We start from the raw sequence: 21,633 nt of genomic DNA on the forward strand, positions 1-21,633 counted from the left end.
CACACCCAGCAGCGATGACCAAGAAAACAACACAACAGCAAGGGCAGACAGACAACAGTACCCAACACACAGCAACAACAACACACTCAATGACACACAACAGTAAGTACAATTACAAACCTAAAGCATTCACACCACACACCACACACCCAAATACCAGCCCTGTATCACTGAAACTATAGTTAGAGTGCAAAATGCTACAGTCTAGAAATTCAGGTGCTTTGTTTGCTTTCCAATGGATGAACGAGAAGAAATTATTAGTTAAATATGGAGAGTATACTGAAGATCTCATATGACAGCAGGAGCTCATAGAACTGGCTATGATGTCCTTCCTTTTAAAGAAATTACTGCATAGGAATGATCACTAAACAATATGAATACATTTTCCAGTTAATATCTTGCACTTTAATCAAAGGATTGAGTCAGCTTCTGTTTCTGGTGCCCTATACCAAGCCATACAAATATGTAATGTCACTAACTGTTGCCCATCACTCACACACACAGAGACACAGAGACACAGATATAAACTGCCACACAAACTAACATACAGAGATAGATATACACAGAGACACTAACACACATACAGTGACCATTTACACACACTAATATACACTGACACACGCTCACTCACAGAGACACTGACAAAATACGTTTGCAAAATAAGACATCAAAACAGATGATGGGAGACACATTACCTGAAGCGAACGTCAGCTGTACAGTGTGGAAATGCCAAAGATATTGATGCGGGAGGTTTGTGAATTGTGGGCTGTTTCAGGAAGACGAGCGTCACTAATTTTGTGAACATATAATGACACACAATGTTTGCAACATTGTCATTGTTCCTGACTCTCCCACTTTGTCAGAGCTGACATTAACACACCTTGGCTCATCAATGCTGCAAGACTAGTTTGTCTGGCCACCGTGTTACTATAACATTACACAGAAGAAAAACGTGTTTCTCACTTTGTATCATGGAAAACACATTTAAAATTGATTCACAAGAAAAAAAAAAAAAAAGAATTTCCTTTAAATTATACACCGTATATAAAATGTTATATTAGACTTTCTGCAGTGTAATTGAAGTGCTAGGATTACTGGAAAGCATTCAACATTTTATAAAGTAAAATTGGTATTGGTTCTGTCAAATATATATCAGTAATACAAATTTCATTCAAGATTGGTTTCTTTACTTTGTTGGTGTGGCAGGTAGAGGTTTAGTCCAATTCATGTTTCAATTATGAAATTAAAGGCTTAGCTGGAACACAAATCACATTCATAAGTGAGCACCACTAGTATGCACTGATAAAATACTTTCTTCTTCAGGGACATGAGTAGATGCGTCCTCATGTTTTCTGGATATTTGGGTTTTGTTTGTGTCTTTTGTTGCTATTAATTCAAGGATATGTAGTGGAGCCTTGGAGAGAAAGAACCTGGTGCTCAGATCTTTCAAGGGTTCAACATCAGCAACAAAGTCAGATTAGAAAAATATGATGGTGTGACAAACCAATTCATAATTGAATGGTAACCTACTGTCAATTTCCTGTTAAAACATGTGATGGGAAATACGCTCTCTCTCTATGACCTTTGACCCCCTCGTCCCAGGGGTTAAAGTACAGGAGGCTGTGGATATTAAAACATATTCGACCAGAAACATCAAGTGTAACCAACACTAATACTTAATAATGCATATGAATAACGATACATAATTAATAATGTAACACGTTTAACAATGATCTCCTTTTAATGCGGGAGAGATGCAGGCTGACACTGGTGAGAGCTGCAGAGCTTTACTTTGTGCTTCTTAAAGTGTTCAAATCGTGCTGCAGCGAGAGGGGCAGGGCTGCGGCTGTGCGAGTGCCAGTGCACTGGGCAACAGAGGGGCAACAGGAGCTCAGTTTAAGGCTGACCTGGACCCGTCACACTTTAACCTGCAGCTCCACTTACTTATTATAGTGCTGACAGGCGAGCAGCAAAACAGTTTTTTTTTTCCCCAAAAGTGTAAAAGACCTAAGAAAATGTAAAATTGGAAAAACAAGATCATAATCGCATTTTTCCAAGTTTAGGCAAGGTTGCGAAAGTTGAACTGATAAGCGTTGCACAGACCTGCATGTGTCCCTCATGACTCCTTATCATCAGTATGTGTGCCAATGTGTCCGTGCTTCACTGTCTCGCCTGGTGTGTCATGGTGTGAATGAACAGGATTGTCTCACTCAGGCATAGGTCAGATTTCCTGGTTTGATTTTGTTATTTAAAAGCTTTAATCTTAAACATGACTGAGTATGTTTCTTGCTGAAGGGTACAACCACCTGGTCCACCACCTGGGATTGAACCTACAACCCTCTGCTCAAGAGTCCAGAACCCTAACCTGAGCCGCTGTCTATCTCCTCTGATTGTCTCTCTGTTCTTAGGAATGGCTTGCCCCAGCAGTCTCATGTCTGAAGAGCAGTTTCATTGCTCAATATGTCAGGATATATTCACCAACCCAGTCTCCACTCCTTGTGGGCACAACTACTGCATGGCATGCATTGGAGGGTACTGGGACAGCAGTGCTGTGTGTCAGTGCCCAATGTGTCAGAAGACATTCCCCATCAGACCTGATCTCAGTGTTAACACCGTTATCGCTGGAATGGCTGAGCAAATGAAGGAGAAGCTCGTCCCACCGGAAGAACGCTCTGCTCAGCCCGGAGAAGTGACCTGTGACGCCTGTTCTGGGAGGAAGCTCAGAGCTGTGAAATCCTGCCTGGTGTGTCTGACATCATACTGCTCCGTTCACATCAAACCTCATTATGATGTTGTTAAATTAACCAAACACAAACTGATTGAGCCTGTAAATAACCTCGAAGACTGGCTGTGCAAGCAGCACGACAGGGTTCTGGAGCTGTTCTGCAGAAGTGACCAGACTTGTGTCTGTGTCCTGTGCACTGAGACGGACCACAAGACTCACAGAACTGTCTCTCCGGAGAGCGAGTGGACCGAGAAGAAGGTGGGTGTGATGAACAGACTTGAACCGCCATCCCTTGTTTTAAAATAACAAAACTCAGGTTGTGTGTGTAAATGTTACAAAGTCCTTCATATCTAACAGATTGATAAAGCGCTGTAATTTACAACCCATACAGCTACAGCTTATACATTTCCAATATCTAAAGCTAATATCACCTTTTCAAATGAGCTGTATGTACACACACACATGCGTAAACAGGAGAAAGTGTTTAGTTAAATGTGTTTATTTACCTTTTCTTTTGTTTCAGGTCAGTGTCTGCCGCAGGGCTCTTTTGTTTATGTAGTATCTAATTTGTAGTCCATATGCCTGCAGTACTTGTGTAAATTCATAAATACAGATTATAGCAGGAGGTATACAAACATTGTGCACATAGAATGAGCTGGACATGAAAAACTCACTCCTCAGAATATGTTTCTACTTGTGGAATATGCATCTAACTGCCTGTTGCAAATAATAATCTAAGGTTGTATGGAAGTAGCACAATCACGAGTTATAATAGGCATGAATATTCCACACTGCAGTATTATTCTGCCATTGGCAGTGACTGGAGTGCCTGTGTTCCCCCATTTCTCCACAGACTCAGCTGGGAGTGACTGTGGCTGAAGCACAACAGATGATCCAGGACAGACGGAAGAAGATGGAGGAAATCAGACAGTCGGTGGAGCTCAGCAAACTGAGTCTTGCCAAGATACCCATCAAACTCTACTGAGGAGGGCACCACAGTGCAGCACTGGTCTCTCTCTCTCAGACGAGTATGTGCCCACACAGGATGAAGAGTATTGTATTTTCTCTAGAATATCTCTTTGATACTGTTAAAGATCCCCGTGAGATCAAAGCTAGCCCTCAGCTGATTGAACGTCTGTGTTTCTGTGTTGTGTTCCTCTTGTCCCCCCAGAGCTGTGCCCAAAAAGAGGTCCAGGACAGTGCGCAGGTCTTCAGTGCTCTGGTGCGCTCCATTGAGAGAAGCCAGGCCGAGCTGATTGAGCTGATTGAGGGGAAGCAGAGGGTGGCGGAGAGGTGGGCCGAAGGGCTCATTGAAGAGCTGCAGCAGGAAATCACGGAGCTGGAGAGGAGACGCACCGAGCTGGAGCAGCTGGAGCACGTTGAGGACCACATCCACTTCCTACAGGTCAGCGCCCTCTGCCTCTAAAGATCAGCCACACCTGCAGTGATCTTCAACAGGGTTGGCTGTTTATATTCATGTTTAGGTTGCTCAGTGCAGACTACAGGTGACCTCATTGCCACAGGCTCTAAACCCCTCTGTGATGACTGTCTCCTCTTCCTGCTGTAGAGTTTCCCAGCCCTCTGCCCCCACACCCAAACCAAGGACTGGTCTGGCATCTCTGTGCACCCTGACGTCTGCGTGGGGGCCGTCAGGAAAGCGGTGTCTCAGCTGGAGGAGAAACTCGGGGAGGAACTGCAGAAACTCGCTAACACCGGTTTGTATTGCAATTTATTTTTTAACTCTGTAGCAAAGTTACACAATGTGTTTTACCGACAGTGTGGCAGGGCAGATTTCTCTTAGAAATTGACATCTATATATTTTTGTTCTGCAAAATAATATTACAGCACTTTTTAAAGTTTAAAGGGAAACATTCACGCTAACTCCACATTGTGGTATTAGGTGTTTTACGAACTGAGAGAGCATACATGCATGGAATTTGACAGCCACCATTATTTTACATTTTTAAAGTTGCTTATATGATTGACTCGATCTGTGGTATCTTTCTTACTTTTACACTATAACCACACATGAAGATGCATGAAACCATGATTTTAGTGGTAGTTTAATACAATGTTTTTATTATCATTGTTGTTTAACCGCAGTCATTTTCTCCCCAGAACTGAAGAGGATCCAGCAATATGCAGGTGTGTGATTTCTGTTTCGTTCTGCTGCTTGGTCTCACATTTGGATGGACAGATTGAAAAGGAGACTGAAACGCTCAAGAGCCAAAATGCTTATGAAATTGACAATTGTAAACCATATAAAGTGTGAATTGCTCTCTCCTTTTCTGTTCCGAATTGTTGTGACTTTTTTCCTTTGGTTCTCTCCTCTCTGCTCCACAGTGGATGTGACTCTGGACCCCAATACAGCTGCTCCCTGGCTCCTCCTGTCTAAGGACGGGAAACAAGTGAGACTAGGAGACAGAGAACAGGATTTCCCCGACAATCCAGAGAGATTTGATACGGTTGTCAGCGTCCTGGGAAAGGAGGGCTTCAGTTCAGGAAGGCATTACTGGGAGGTGAAGGTGGAGGAGATCACTAACTGGGATTTAGGAGTCGCCAGAGAGTCCGTCAATAGGAAGGGGGATATTACACTGAACCCTGAGAGCGGCTACTGGTCTGTGATTCTAAGGGATGGGAATGAGTACAGGGCTTGTGCTGGACCCGCCGTCCTCCTCCACCTGAAGCAAAAGCCCCGGAAGGTGGGGGTGTATGTGGATCATGAGGGGGGGCAGGTCTCCTTTTACAATGCGGAGGCCGGATCTCATATCTACACTTTCACTGACACCTTCACCGAGAAACTCTATCCATTCTTCAGTCCTTGTTTCAAAATGGGAGGTAAAAAGGCAACCCCACTGATCATCTCTCCTGTCCGGCACTCAGACTGAATGATGCTGTCATCTGTTGAGCATACTTTTGAACAAAATGTACACAGATTACAGAAGAATGCTGTTGCAAAGTGCCAGATTTATACTGATAATACTTAAAAAACATATTTTAGAATAGTGTTTTCCATTGATCTCACCTGTGTGTTATGAGTATTCAGTAGGGTCTAATTATTTGATTGCTTTTGTGTAGGTAGAGTTGCATTTGATGTTTGGCCAGTAAGGTGTGGGTTTTTTGTTTTCTGTTTATAATTTTGAGAATATCAGGACATTTATGTAAATAATTGTGAGAAACTATTAGGACTCGGTATACCCTTTACTTTTACAAATTGAGGTACCTCCTTCTAAATAAAATGCAAACTTTTAGTCCCTTTCCAACACTTTACATTCGTATGAAATCATGTATCCCTCCTGTAACTCTGAACATGTGCCTGAGAATCAAATATAAATCTACTTGGATATTAAATATTAATATTAAACTAACAAAATCAATGTTGAAGCTATCATAATCACTGTTTAAGCTAACATAATCAATATTTACCCTTCAATGCAGATTACATTTTGTCCCAAACTAAAATATTTGATGCATTAATTAAAAAAAACAAAATGCATATTAGATTTACCTGGATAAAGACAAATAAATGTCTATTACTTTACATCAATACACTACTTCACCGACTAAAATTGCACAGGAATGATTCACATATTTGGGAGATACAATAATAAGGGAGCCAGGCATGTTACAGAAAATGACCTGCCAATAAAGATTTGACCAACTCAAGCAACATTTTGTATACATTATTATTATTTTTCAATCACATAGTATTTTTAAAATGTTAAACTTGATACGGGGCTATCAGACAGGCGGAGTTCCTATGCAGCATCTCTGTTAACCTAAGTTCATGGGGGGTTTTGGTCTTGTTTTAGTTCTAATACTGGGCAGCCAATTCTTTATTTTTATTTTATATTAGAAGAATCGTAAGACTCCATCCTGGGCATAAGTAAATCAGCTTCTCACAACCAGAGCTCCTTCCCTTGCTTGCTTAATGCTCCAACCAAGATAAATGGCTCTCTTTCATAATTAACAACTGTCTTCCAGTTTGAAAACAAATGAAAGCACATTTAAAGCTGCCTGATATGACCGTTTATAGTCCAATATGCTTTAATCACATCTTTCTCTGCAAGGGGGGATGCTGTGTTTACTAAGTGAAGGGAGTTGGGAATAGTTACCTTGATGTTGACATTATATCTTTCGATTGGCTGAAGAGAGTTTTTTGACAGATTCCTTTATTTGACACAGTTCACACAGTTGAAACGTACCTAAAGCTTATAGTCTGGTGCATAAACAAGTTAATATATCTACAGATTTAATTAGACAAGAAGAAAGAAGAAAGGAGATGGGCTCACAGGTATGGGACAGCGGCCTTGAAACATTCACTAAATTAAATGAATCCTAATCTGATGTCATTTTAAGATTATACATAGAAAAACTTGCACAGGATTTTTACAGATATTTCAGCAACATGTTAAAGTGAATAAGGGCACTTTAGTCCATCATTTGTGGTCATGTCCAAAACTCCATACATTTGTGTGAAACAATTTACCACCTTCAATATTATTGTCATGCTCCTAAATAGTACATATAACAGATTTTGGTGGAGAACATGAGACTATTATTTTAGAAGACTTATTAAATGTTATGCATTATCTGTCACAACAGTTGCCTTTCCAAGAATATTATAATATACTATTATTAGTTAAGATAATGTCCAATACAGATGTGTTTGTTTAAAAAAAAAGTTTAAAAGGGTATAACTTACTGATGTTGAAGGCGGTCAGATTTCCTGGATTTCATTTGACTAATCAGACATACACGGTACTGGAAAACACAGAACATGAGATGTAAAAAGTGAGGCAGTGACCCATATGCAATACCAAAGCTTTGATCCAAATTCTGCCAATACTCCACTTTCCCATTTCACCTTATCAAAGCGGTAATCACATTGAGCATTTTGTAATGGAATAATAAATGGGATAAAACAAAACCTAATTCGACTGGGTTAGCGGACATCCTTTCTGGCATTTCTGCTGTGGCCTTTTCTTCAAGAAGACCCATTTCAAAAGAATTGTGCTTCTCTGCTTACTCCCTGTCCTCTCTCTTTATAGAGTCTTTACGAGTCACAATTTTGAAGACACTCTCTCGAAGGTAATTGTCACAGGTCAGTCTTCTTGCCGTCTCACGCAGATCCTTCAGGCTAGCCTCTTCGCTGGGAGTCATGATGAAGGACTGTGAATGCCTTACTGTTGAAAATAATTGAAAATTATATGGATTTTAATTTAGTCCGCCAGCCCCAAGACTACCATTACTACAAATGAGGAGTTTATTGACAGATAATGAACCTTGTTTTCAAATAAAAAAGAATTAGACAGATTTGGAAGAAACAGAATAAGAAATGGCTAATTATGGCTATTCTACACTAGTGTCATTTATAAGTAAAAAATAAACTACAAAACATCACTACATGAGCTGGAAAATTATGCATAATATATATTTCACATATATATTAACCAATAACCAATATCACACCTCAATTGGAAGTATTGCTAAACTCTAATAAGAGAAAAGAGATTAAATTCAGATGTTCAGATTACTTCTTGACAATTTACAGTGTTTCACAACTGATAATTTACTCATATTCTATCCATTCTCTTACGAGTTTGTGTTATTCTGTCATGTCAAGAATATAATACTACAGATTAGGGTAAGGTTAGAAATCTACAGATAAGTTTGCAAATTAAAAGAAACCAAACTTGCTAATTTGGTTTCTCTTAGTTACATGCAAAATGATGCGCTACTGAAAAGAGTTCAATATTTCATTTAAATAGGAAGTACTGATACTGGAGGCATGTCTGGTCAAATAAACATTTACAGCGATGATAACAATTGAGCTGACACTACTGAGGAAAGACTGGATAATTGATTGAGATTTACTACAGCCTGGGCTCTTGACTTTTCAAACAAGTGGGATGGAAAGACCCTACAGAGGAACACAGTACTTACTAAGGCCCCAATTATTGCCAGAGGATTTTCTCTGAAACCTGCAGCTCTTTATCCTGCGGGCCGTGGCCTTGTGGATATACACCGAGTTCTTCATGATAACTGGCAGCTTGGCAGCAATTTCTGCATCTCTGATACACTCCTCAAAGAACTCTGCAATATAAAGAAAATATAACACATTTTGCCTCTCTCTTTGCAATGGACAAATTACCTCTCTCATCTGCACAGGGGAAATGATGATAACGTGCACAGATAATGACAGGTTATACATAGTGCTGGATAATAGCGGAAAACAAGTATCCCTGTTAGATATTCAGATGACGACATTATAATAACTGTATTCGGTTACAGTTACTCAGGTCAGACAAGTGTTCTGAATATAAATACTGTAAAAAAGTAGGTGATTACGTTAAGGATTACTTGCCAATTACAGTAAAAGGCAGAAGACTCGATTAAGGAAATTGCATTAATCTGTAGTGGTCCACTTGTAGTGACATCGGAACTGTGAATTATACAAAATTATCACAGTAATAAATTAATAAAAGGTTATGTCGCAAACAAAGAAAAAGAATGGCCAAAAAATAGAATTGAATGAATGAGTGAATGTCTTATTTACTACTCAAATTTCTGTCATTGTTTGTCAAAATGAAACCGAATCTGCAAATCTAACACCTCTTTCATCCCTGTTGCCATATCCATAATTACCTACTAATGTCTCATCATGTTATTGTTTTCCAGTTGTAGCGACCAGCATATTGTGTTGGTTTAATGAATAAGAATTGATATAAAGTGGTGATTCTTTAAATTTTCTCTCTCTCCAGATCTTTGACTCTTCAGAGTCTGGTCAGTTGTAGCAGGCCATACAATGCATCAAATACTATGTTGTCCACCATTTAGGGGTTTGTCATAAAAAATATATATTTATTGGGCTGGTTTTGGGCTACTAGTGCATTTTTATTTCTGGCAACACTGGTTCTGGTGCCTTTTTGTAATGTGACATGAGTTCAGGCAGTGAGTCCTCAGTGACCCTAGCAGAGCTCCAGAAAATGATAAAGTAAACATATGCAATATTTTACTGTAATCAGGATTTATTTTATAGTAAAGTTGACTTTTAAGACACTGACAACTACTTTGCTATCCCCTTAACCTCCTCACGTTTTAGTTGGCTGACATCCCCCTTCATGCGCTCATCCTTCTCCCGTGATCTCTCCTGTGAGTTGAGGCCCTGCTCCAAGCTCTGTAGGGCCTCTTCTGCTACCTTCAACCTCCTTTCCAGCTCCATCCGGGCCTTTATTTCAGCCTGGCAGAGATATAGAGGTTTAGCACTGTAGACAGCACAGATGAACACTCCTGAGCAACTACATCTGCAGTCAACTCACATTAACAGGAGCACATGTTACTGTGGCTGGCCAATCTGACATCCCTTTACCTCTTACATCCCCTTTAACTCTGCCACATGCAAGCTGTGCTGGTGCTGAGCTACATTGTTTCTGACCCTGCACAGTGGGAAATTATGTCACATACATGAGGTGAGTTGCATAGCAATTAAAAAAAAAAAAAAATCATTGCTGCTGGCAGTGGCTTTACAAAAGCATATGGATTTTAGTTAAACACTGAATTATCTTGTTTATGTAATACTGTGTATACCCGCTAAATCAGCTTTTAATTACATTTTAATCAGGGTATGAATACTTACCTTCAGCTCTGCTTCAGTTTGCTGTTTCTCGGCGGTCAGCTCAGTCAGGGAAAGCTGCAGGGCCTGTGACTGTGAGGAGTAAAACTCACGCTCGTCCTGAAGAGCTCGTGAGCACGTTTCCTTCTCCCGCAGCCTGGAGACACACAGCCAATGACAGGACAGAGTCACCCCTGAGCTCATCATAATCTATAATCTATCATGCTTTACAATTGATCATAATCTAAAAATCTATGTGGATTTCCCTCAAGGCAAGACACCAATAAAATGTTTGCAAGGGCCCAAATGACTGAAAAATGAATGCCAACCATTTCACAACTCACTTGGCCCTGAGGGTTTTGAGCACTATATACAGCTACTGACATTTTTCTAACCTAATGCAGTCCGGTATAGATTTTTTCAGAAACAGGGACTGAATCGATTAACATTCTCCAGCAATTTCCACAATTTGATTCCTGGAAGGGCTGCCTGCTAGCTCTCTCTCACCTCTCATCGGCACAGACTTTTTCCTCCAGCAGTTTCTTCATCCTCTCCTCGATGTGTCTCAGGTTCCCATGGAGTTTTCCACTGTCCTCCAGGCCTTCATGGTTGAGTGTTTGCTCAGTTTGCTGCTGCTCTTTGGCCTTCAGTAGCTGCAGAGTCCTCTGCTTTTCTTGGGACAGTTCCTTAAGATAACCATAATATTGGGTGGGGTTTTCAAACGATAATAGTTAACAAATGTGTAACAATCTTTTTGGAGATTTGATAATGCGACGGATGTAATGATTTTATATACACAAAATACTAATGCAATTAGTTTAACGTGCTGTTCCCCCAGATAGTAAAAGAATCTGACTATTTGAGAGTTTCGGATGCCAAGCATACTTGGGTGGTGTAGTCGGGCTACTGAATTATCATAAGTGATTCAATGAACACAAGTGCAAATGCAAAATAAATTAACATGAAATATGCCTTGCTTTCCCATCTTATGTATCCAAACTCTAAAACTGAATAAAATAAAGGAATACATAACATGTTTTTGTGTGCTGCTACTAATAAAATTTGAATTATGTTATTGTTGTTTTGCTGTACTGTGTTTGAGAAGTGTGTACCTCCAGAGTCTTCTGCAGTGATTCTGTCAGGCCGTGGAGCTGTTTCTTCTCAGCCTCCACCCCCATCAGTGACATAGCTGTCCCATCGAGCTCACTGTCGGGGACACCAACAATTGTTTTAGCGTTGTTAGATAGAAATTAAAAAAACAAACAAAATGTTAGGAGATGTCAGGTATACTTGGACACGATGGCTACATAATACCAGGAACAGACCTGGGAAAACTCAAACATCTTATTTGAGATATTTAAATATTTCACATTTCTTAGATTTACTTCTAAACTACACAATATTGTAAATATCATTTTAAAAAAGCTTCCTGTTTTATCAAGGTGAGAGTCAGTTACGGAGGAAGCAGGAGTCAGGTGTTCCTCCTGGTAATTTTCCTCATGGAGGTACAGGGCAGTTTAGGGTGGTCCCTCACCCTGTCACCCAGCGTGGCGTCACATGTGTGTGTACGTAGCGTTATTTGTGGGGGACTGCACAGACACAGTTAGGGGGTTTATGGTTTTCTTTGTAGTTTGTACGAGAGGTGTGTGTTCTTGTATGATGTCTGTTTGTGTGTTTCTTACCATTTGATTTGCTCCTGTTCTGCCCGCAGCTCCTGTACAACTTCCTCAAACTGCTGCTTCTCACCCGCCAACACTTGATTGAGCCTTTCCAGTTCCTGACACAGCGATCACATGAAACATTTGTATCTCATACAATAGTGTTGTTTTCTACAATCACATTGTGTCATCTTAGACTTTGGATAATAGGATAATTGCCACAGAAATAATCAATTATCAATGATTTTGTGACATGTAATAAACTTGTTAATCTAGAAATGCTCACTCACCTCCTTCTGCTCCCTCTGTAAACATAACTCCTCTGTCTCTTCCATCAGTTTATCTGAAAAAGACCGTGGGTACATACTTTTTCAGCTTTCAAATATATTTTATGTTAAAAACATAAATACAGCTGCATGCTTAAAAGGTACAGTAAGGTAAATAGTAGCTTTCCAATTCCAATACAAACTGCAGGAAGTAACTTGTTTTGCAATAACTTAAATTGTTTAAAACTCCAGCCCAAATTTGTATGATTGTAATCATAATTATTGCTTGTAGATATTATTGTTTATATTACATGTGTAATGATTGATAACATTCAATTTTTTAGGTACCCAAACAAAATAAAACAAAAGCATACAATGAAAAATAACCATGAATTTGTTTAAATGTCACACTAAATTTATGGAGTGTTGGGACAGCATTTATTTTAAACGACCCTTGTTATTGCAAAAGACTTCTTGCAGATTGTGCTTTAATAAGAAAGTTACTATTTACCTTTCAAACACACTGTAACAGGCATTATTGTGTATTAGCCAATTCATTAAAAAAAAGAGTGTAGGCAAGTGCCATGATCAAGTGATATAAATGTTAGAATGCATTGCAAAGTTACCACTGCAGGCTATTTTTGTTAATGTGGTTATTTGTTGGTGTGAGTTACACTTTAAATATTTATTACATTCTACTCATACTTCTATACAGTAATCTTGCTTTGCAATACAATTTCAATAATTAACCACAAGATGTCATTAGAGCTCTATACTTATATTATAAGTTATAGGCAACATGTTCAGTTCTTTGCCTAAATATCAGAAGAAAACATTTGGATTGGTTGATAGTGTAAAGCTAAGGCAAAACCTGAACAAACTTGAGCAATGTTATTCATGCAAAGTTTCACCACAGTTTTGGAGAAGTCACTGAAAGGTTTTCCAATGATGCAACACGACAGCCTAGCTGTGTGACCAATCGACTTCTTTAGCACAAATCTCAATTTTCAAAAATGACTGTTTAACACAATATGATGTGGGTTTTAGAGGCTTTGAAAGTTTTGGCAGAATAATAACAATAATCTGAACAAAAAACACAGATATCCAGCAAACAAAACTGCTTAGAATACATTAATAAAATATCACATTTCCATGAGCTACATTAATTGTGATTTTGAATTGTGACTGTTTCAATTGACAAATGACTGGACAAATGGTTCAGAACTACATTTGAATATCTTACCAATAAACAAACCTTCTAACAAATTAATATTTGGACACAGCCCTCAAAATACATTTTTATCAGCCTCTAACAAATGTGAGTTCAATTTACCAAGGTACTCCTGCTTCTCCTTTGCCAGTTGTAGTCCCTGGGCCTCAAGACTCTCGATCATGGCTTCTCCCAGCTGGGCATTTTTCCAGGTGCTGAAAGGTAGAGAAGTAATTATTTATATACTGTGATCACAGTGTGAAATGGAGTTGATAGCCTCCAAGCAAATTTTATCTTTACTGGACTGACTATTATGATGATTTGGATTGTAGCATCAAGACGAGTTGATTGTACACAACTAGTTCATGTATATATGGTGAGAATAATATAGGGAAAGTAATCAGCAACTCTAATATTAGCATTACAAATGTATGTTTTTTTTTATAACTGTTTTGGATTCCTGTCTGCCAAAAGGTTAGTGTTGGGTTCAGCAAGGTCCTATAATTATCCTCAGGAATCTTGAATGTTCAGATGCCTTAAAATGAGGAATGACTTAACTATGTTTTTCTCTGAAAGACTAGCAGTACCACTACCAGTCCAGGATATGAGGAAGAAATGAGATGTTTTTATATGTGGTGCAGGGCAGAGATGTTAAAAGTCAATTATGGTAAGACAGCAGATAAAAAACATGTTATATTACCATGATATGCCACATTCTCTAGAAAACGGTAAAGTTTATGTTAAATAAATACTACCAATGCATTTGATACAGATCAGAAATGGCAGTGTAAATGTGCCTATTGTAGTAACTGAAGCACTTGATATTGTAATACCTTGAGACATTCAAACCCCAGGTTCCTGAAGTTATAATGTCTCTACAGAAAAAAAAGTTATTGGCTACATTGTATTCCAGTTTCAAAAATGGTCTGCCAGATGTGTCATATTGTGTAATACCACTTTAAGTGTTTGTAATACCACATGATACAAGAAGAGTGAGTCCCAAACAGCAAATTGTCTTTAAAGTTTCAATACATTTTAGGCTATATTTAGCTTTAGGGACGCAAATGAAGAAATTAATAATCTGCCTCACAGTGTATATACTACTACAGTAATGTGACGTGTTGTTCATAAATGATTGAAATATCAACATTTCCATATGAGCTGTAATTGTGATTTAGACAAAGCTAATCCAATTCACACAGTGTCTTATATTTTTTTCTAATTGTAGTTTCAGACAGAAGGTCATTTTTTCATTACATATATTTAATTGACAATGTTAATCCATTGTTCATAAAAACAAGGTTTTCCCGAAAGCTATTTTCTTGTTATGGCTTTCTTACTAGCCACCATGATGATGACCATTATATGCATTACAGTCCAGATCGCAGTTATACCTCTTGCAACCCTAAATTAATGTCAAGCTGAGACGGATGGAAATCTCCATCATTAACATTGATAATCCAGTGACATTTCATTTTCTTGGTGGTAGTTTTAGTATTATCTAGGACTAAACCATTAAAGGGACTTGCACCTCCCTATTTAAAAGGTCGGCCATTGTATAGTGGAAGACTGTTATTTACTGGTCCCAAAACTACACAAGAAAACCACAAGTGGCAGAGCATTTAGGCCCCAAAACTGTGGAATGATCTTCCAGCCTATGGAGGGATGCACCCTCTGTCTTAGCCTTTAAATCATGGCTGAACACTCATTATTTTGAATCTTTTCTGGTCACTATTCCCATCGTGCCACAGGTGTGCAATGGACATGCTATGTACAATTTATTATCAGTGGTTAAGCACATTTTTCTCTTTTGGTCTTCCACCAATAGCCCCCTCTGAGGAGCTGACAAGGCACCTTGACCTTATAATAATAGAATGTGCAATTTAAATAATGTTTGATTACCTTGTTCAGTGCACATGTAGTCAATTACTAATTCATACACTGCTTAAAATAGGGAGTGAAAAATGTCTGGTCCACCCGGACAGTTTTCTTATTTTTTTTTATTTTTTAATCTCATTTGGAAATATGTATATGCATATGTAACTATTGCCATTCAAAAAGTATGGAAATATGGCTCACACTTTCCCAGATTCCTGCAGTAGCTCCAGCCACTGTGTCTGTTCAAATTCGGACTCAGCAGCCAACACAATGTTACCCTAGAAACACAGGGAAATCTGTTTTATAGCATCATTATTGTGAAGAAGTCAAGGAAAACAAATGGAAATTAAGAAAGGGCATCAATACAGGTAATTTGTAGTAGACAATTAAACTTCTCAATATAGATTTTGTCAGCAAGGACAGTGTTTGGATTATAATTAAGTAAAATACAGAAAGGATCTGGCAACAATATGGGTTCAGGCCATTTTGTGGATTGGTGTGATGATATAACTGAACTGGGCATTTATGAGACACAAATAGGAAACAATATGGATTAGCCTGCACTCACTGAACCTGTCAGTTCCGGTATATTGACTCTTTGTAGACTGGGACACAATCTGTTAAATACTTACATGGAAGTCTTCATGAGAGATACTTATGGCAAATTGCATGCCCTGCTCTTCTTTGGGCTTCACCACACACCCACCAAGAGGGATTACCCCCTTGAAAAAATGAGACAGACATAGAAAGCAAAAGAAAGAGACCGATTTATTAAAAAACAAACAAATGTAATGTTAAAACTATGCAATGTATTTGTATAACCAGTCCTTTTTGAATATACCACGAAGAGTAAGTGCTGCTCCAGAAAGAGTTCAGGGAAGAGCAACCAGATCCATGCTTAAATCAAGTTTAAAAGAAATATATATCTATAATTAAAAAAAAAAAAACAACGAAATTCCAGAAATCATAGATAGTCATAGACTTAATAATCATAGATTTGCTATTAAATCAGAGCTAAGAGAAGTGCAACCCAATGCCCAGTTGGCAGGTGTGGACAGAAGCATAATAATAATAATAATAATAATAATAATAATAATAATAATAATAATAATGTTCAACAATAAACCAAGAGTTATGTGTCATTGATAACTGGGGACTCCAGGCTACTGTCAAGAGTACAGCAGTGATTCTCCCTCAGTACTGTATTGAAAATGAAAGCTCTTGGATTTTTAACCCATTTTCACAGAACTTGGGTGTCATCTGAAATTTATCCTTTGAATCCTTTAGCTGATCTGGAGTTGAAGTGTCAGAATATCTTCCTGTGCAACTAGGACTGTCAATCTAAAGATTATAGCATTTTATTCTGAGGAAACAAGTGTAAAGATACTACATAATATATTAAAATTAATGTTATACTGTAACATAATTTAATGAACACAAAAGAGATCACACTGCCTATTGCAAGCTTTACGATGCTGTGCATTTTCACTGAAAGTCTAAGAGAGGAATGCCGGAAGAAGCTTTTTTTTTGTTTAGGTCCATTTTGAGCATCTTGACTAAGATAGCCCATACAATATAAATTGTGCATTAGCAAGTGTTCTGTGCTTGCAACGTGGGCTTTCCCTAGTAAAAAAAGATTGATTTTGATTCAAGGACAATTTTAGTGTACATGCTTGTTCACACAAAACACCCTGCATTATAGATGAAGTGAAAAAGCAGCCTTCTCACCTTAGGATGAATGTTAAAATATTTATTTATCTCAAAGTTCTTCTTCTCATTCTCAGCATAGTAAAGTAGGAAGCTGTCCTTAATGATGAAAAACCTGAAAAAAGACAGATTGTGAAAATGCTGGTATACTGTAACACCATATACTGTCTATATCTACTAAAATGAATGAAATGTATAAGCAATATTGTCATAATATTCTGAATGTGTGATATTTGGTTATCCAGTTGAATTGTCAAGTACAATGCAAGAAAATATATGTTGGTTAGATTAATGTACAAACTGTTCAGAAGAATATTTTTACATATAAACATGAGGGTCAAGAAACGAGGCATTTTTGTGATTTTTTGTTTTGTGGTTTCTGGTTTTCTAATTTATTTATTCATTTGTTTGTTCATTTGCAGCTCAAGTTAGTCTCAGGACAGGAAGACTGATACTAGAGGAAAGAGATATATTAAAAGTGGCACCAATGATATTTTTCAAATGATTGTCCTACACAAGACAGGTTAAAATAACTGAATTTCTTTAATCTAGAATAGAGTAAAATTCCAGATATTTTCCATGGGAATTTTGCACAATTTCATCATAACATTTTATCTTATAATAGTGAACTTTTTGGGGGGGAGGGGGGATAGGCACAATAAGGCAATTCTAGGTCTAATGGCATGTTTTGGTTAAAATATCCCTATTAAATGGGAATCCAGTATATAATTGCAACCCTCTACATGCACAGTGCACTCACACTCCATCACATGTACAGCTGATCTTGCTCACTGATGCAGTGCTATTGAGCCCACACTACTGCACTGTCTGAGCCAAGGACTAGATGCTTTCAGGTCAGTTTTGATTACATTACTGGGGTGAATATATTTTATATGACATATGATATTTCAGTAAACTATGAAATAGTAGTTGCTTAACTCATTAATAACTGATGTGTTCACAGTATTTAGAAATTGGCTATTTAGGGTAACCTATAACATAAAGTGGACTGGGGCTCTCCAGGACCAGGGTTGGAGACCACTGGCCTAGAATAACACAACAATTCAAACTTCAAACTCCAATCCATTAAAAGAGAAATGCACACCTACTACTAAAATCTGAAACCTACTGATATAGCTTGGAAGCCTTAACATTTGCATGCAACTTCTAGTTATTATTTTTATCATAAGTAGTCATTTCAGGTAAAACATGGTCACTGCCTTCAATGTCGATTGTTAAATCATCAGCTTTATATGAACACACTTTGCTTTAGGCTATTATGATTTTACAGATTTATGTTGAAAAGGTCTTTTAGGAGGGGTTCAACTCATAACTAAATTGTTGATTTTATATTTCTGTTTGCAATTATGTCTGCTTATGTTAAGGTACAAGGTTTGTTTCTGTCTATATATGACGTGGTAAAAACAACCTATACAAATAACCCCTACATTTCCATCTTATTCCTGAGAATTCCCACGGAAAGTTTCCACCTTCGAATATTCCCAAAATTGTGCAGCCCTAGTCTAGAATAAAGAATGTTATGGGGATTTAATAGAAGTATTCAAAAGCCTAAATAAAAAAGTAAACCCAACTGACTGGTACTGGTAGTATTTTGATGAAAACCACTTAGTTTAGTGTTTCTGCTCCTAAACCTTTTGCCTAACTCTTTAAGTCTGTCTTGGAGAATGTCTGGCCTAAATTTAACTCATTTTGTGCCCAACTACTGAAGAACATTGTATCCCCAGCTGGCCCAAGCAAGATGGCCACCAATATTGTAATATAGTCTAATCTGAAAAAATATGATATTCTCTTCCTGTGCTGCCATCTACCTGTCATACTGCACACTGTCACTGTGATTTATTTGTATTTTGTTGTACAATAAATTACTCCCTTTGATACATTCTTGTGCATATGACAGCAACGTCATTTCAGAGCATACTCCTCCTTACCTTAACTCCTCTTAGAGTTAACTTTTCCTAACCAATCTGCTACACTCCATTCTTGCAGATTCAATCCATTACTTCTTTCTGAACGTAACTTTGTTCACTTCATCACTGCTGAGCTCTCTCTCTTTTTGGAAACAAATACCAGTCTTTATTAGAAAACATCACCCCTGATGATGTCAAGGCAATTAAGTTCATGCAGAACAGCAAATCCCCTGATGGCTTCCTTATATAATTATACTAAACATTTCCCAACAGCTTTCGCCTATTCTAGTTTCTATGTTCCTGCATACATTTTATAATCTTTTTCAATGCATTCCAATCTTTATTCGTAAATTCTTCTTCAACAAGCTGACGCAAATTATCTTTTCCTTCATTTGGAATAAAATATCCCCTCGCATTCACAGTTTTCCTTCAAATACCACAAACAATGGGGGGCATTACCCAAGTTGTATTATTGGGCAGCTAATATTCGGAATTTGTTCCACTGATGGCACCAGTCCCATTCACAAGCCACCCCAGCAATGGAAGTTAAGAATGAAAGCTAATTCCTGAAAATGTTCATCCCTTCCTGCCTTTTATTTAAAGGGGCATGCATCACTTTATTTCTAATATGTCTTATTCATTATTATTTCTTAGAATGTATATGTTAAATAATTGAAATGTTTAGGAACACAATATCTTGACAAAAAATAATGCTAAAAAAACAACATGAAGCACTAAGAAAGTCAGTCAGTGATTGTAAAGTTTAATTATGTGCTGCTTAGTTGAGTTTACAAATTCTCAGATCAGTCAGTTTTTATTCTGTCTGAGTTTATACAATGAAATATAAAGTAGTTGTAATCTCCTAAATTTTAATCTTTTTTTTTTAATACAAATGTAAGAATTTCATAAAATTTTAAAAATAATTTTACTAAATAATGATAAAGCAGGGAGAGAATAGAATACACCCTAAATTGTACAAATGGGTTTTAAGATCACTGATATTCAAATCATATGGTTGTCCACATTTTAAAACAATGAAATATACTATAGCATTCTTAACTTTAATCATAGATTTGTTATTATTATTAGTTAAAGAAAATTGATTTATTAAAATTCACAGCACAAGCAAGAACTTTTTACCACTAAATATGCAAGGTCTGAGACATTTAATATATCCCCCCATTCCTTCCCCGACTGTCCTGTATTGTACCTTTTGGACCACTTGGCCGACGGTCGTCCGAAGGGCCTTTTCCACAGCACTCCGTGGAGCTGCACCTTGGTGCTGATATCCAGGGCATTGATGTCGGTCTGCTCCATGCAGAGAGATGGAGAGGACGTGGAGGATTTGGAAGTGAACATTGCTCCGGCCATTTACCAAGACGAAAACAATATATAAAAATAGCGGGTGCAAATCAGATATTCAGTCAGGCAGAAAGATGTGACTGCCAATAATGCTGGAAGAGAGAGGCGTATTGAGAGAGAGAGAGAGAGAGAGAGAGAGAGAGAGACTAAATCTGCATGGGCAGGTCAATATATTTCTCCGTTATTCCCTGCCAGTAAAAGGTCTCTTTGTAGATTACTCTTAGTGATGAACAGTGGGCATGCTAACTCCATGCATGTGATCTACTAACTGTTTTGTAAATTGTATCCTGTGATTGTTTCTACTTAAAAACAAATACATTATCATTTTACAAAGCTTTCTCATCTAAGGAAGAACATGTATTTGCATTGTTTTAAAGCAATGTAAAGGTATACATCTAGCAAGAGAATTAAGCTCTGGAAAACAAAATGTATATTTCCTACACATATTTTGTGAGACTTAACTGTAAGAAAACAGTAATGTGAACTTTTAGTAGAAAAGAGTTATTGGCAACTATTATATCTATAAGTTACACTACAGGACCTCCAATTTCCAAATATGGAAAAAATCATAAAAGGATTTCATGGCACCTTAGCTCTCACCCTTGCCTCTCATGACTGGTCTTTAGAACTGATTTACTCATCGCATTTTCTCCACGTAATGCATCTTAATCCCGTGACTGAAGGAGAGGCATTATTTTTATTGTAGTAGGCGATTAGAGTACAATACTTTTTGTATAGCTAATGGTGCAGTTTCATTGATCGATTAGCATGGATGCACTTTTTTTTTTCTCCTATTATCACTCACGTTCAATAACATAACCATGTGTCCCACCAACTCCAAACAATAGTAGCAGTAACCTTCAAGCTGAAATGGGTTGAGGCAACTGACTTTATACACACCATGTATAAGCAGATAAACTAATAGTATCTGTTGAGGCTCGTTTTGCATATACATTTACAGACGAGTGACAAATTAAAGGAAATACCTGAATAAATGAGTGGAGGAACATAACAAATGCAGATGCCTCAAAACAGGTGTACTGCATGATGCAATTAAGCAATTAACATCCTATCATGCTCTGTGGCATGTATAAAAATGCTGAGCAGACCCAGTCGACCTCAATTTTGGATCAAAATGGCAAGAGGAAAGGATCTAAATGACTTTGAAAGAGGGGTCATTATTGGGGCACGAATGGCAGGAGTTCAGTCACACTAAGACTGCTCAACTGGCTAGTGTTCTCCACAAGTGGGCGAGTGCAAGTGAAGCGACGCCGAGAGAACGGT

General features: G+C 37.9%; 2 protein-coding genes across 4 annotated transcripts; one reads left to right on the forward strand and one right to left on the reverse strand.

Moving 5' to 3' along the window:
* The first annotated feature begins 2,410 nt into the window (after positions 1-2,410).
* On the forward strand, positions 2,411-5,613 carry LOC136717125 (E3 ubiquitin-protein ligase TRIM39-like). 3 transcript variants are annotated; one of them, XM_066694608.1, is made up of 6 exons: positions 2,411-2,983; positions 3,579-3,684; positions 3,907-4,130; positions 4,293-4,440; positions 4,844-4,870; positions 5,069-5,613. In XM_066694608.1, exons 1-6 carry the CDS (start codon positions 2,411-2,413, stop codon positions 5,611-5,613), a joined length of 1,623 nt encoding a protein of 540 aa, XP_066550705.1. The 3 variants fall into 3 exon arrangements, with proteins under 3 accessions (XP_066550705.1, XP_066550703.1, XP_066550704.1); XM_066694606.1 differs by having other exon boundaries at positions 3,579-3,683; positions 3,897-4,130; XM_066694607.1 differs by having other exon boundaries at positions 3,579-3,675; positions 3,898-4,130.
* An 876-nt stretch (positions 5,614-6,489) lies between these two features.
* Positions 6,490-20,367, reverse strand: plekhd1 (pleckstrin homology domain containing, family D (with coiled-coil domains) member 1). The gene is made up of 13 exons (XM_066694609.1): positions 20,198-20,367; positions 17,081-17,174; positions 15,985-16,074; positions 15,554-15,630; positions 13,598-13,689; positions 12,289-12,341; positions 12,023-12,117; positions 11,453-11,546; positions 10,848-11,026; positions 10,365-10,497; positions 9,824-9,968; positions 8,672-8,821; positions 6,490-7,911 (listed from the first exon to the last, which is right to left on the reverse strand). Exons 1-13 carry the CDS (start codon positions 20,356-20,358, stop codon positions 7,751-7,753), a joined length of 1,524 nt encoding a protein of 507 aa, XP_066550706.1. The 5' UTR covers positions 20,359-20,367; the 3' UTR covers positions 6,490-7,750.
* Positions 20,368-21,633: the final 1,266 nt, after the last annotated feature.

The sequence above is a fragment of the Amia ocellicauda genome, chromosome 21 (assembly GCF_036373705.1).
Source record: "Amia ocellicauda isolate fAmiCal2 chromosome 21, fAmiCal2.hap1, whole genome shotgun sequence".
NCBI classification, from domain to species: domain Eukaryota; kingdom Metazoa; phylum Chordata; class Actinopteri; order Amiiformes; family Amiidae; genus Amia; species Amia ocellicauda.

Bases quoted from the DNA above. Each gene is read 5' to 3' on its own strand.
- plekhd1 (XM_066694609.1), bottom strand. From the start codon at position 20,358: ATGGCCGGAGCAATGTTCACTTCCAAATCCTCCACGTCCTCTCCATCT. The intron at 10,498-10,847 runs GTGAGAGAGAGC...GTGTGTCTCCAG, and splicing joins AAAGTCTGTGCCGATGAGAG to GCTGCGGGAGAAGGAAACGT. The intron at 9,969-10,364 runs GTAAGTATTCAT...TATCTCTGCCAG, and splicing joins AAACTGAAGCAGAGCTGAAG to GCTGAAATAAAGGCCCGGAT.
- LOC136717125 (XM_066694606.1), top strand. From the start codon at position 2,411: ATGGCTTGCCCCAGCAGTCTCATGTCTGAAGAGCAGTTTCATTGCTCA. The intron at 3,684-3,896 runs GCCAAGATACCC...TTGTCCCCCCAG, and splicing joins AGCTCAGCAAACTGAGTCTT to AGCTGTGCCCAAAAAGAGGT. The intron at 4,131-4,292 runs GTCAGCGCCCTC...TTCCTGCTGTAG, and splicing joins ACCACATCCACTTCCTACAG to AGTTTCCCAGCCCTCTGCCC.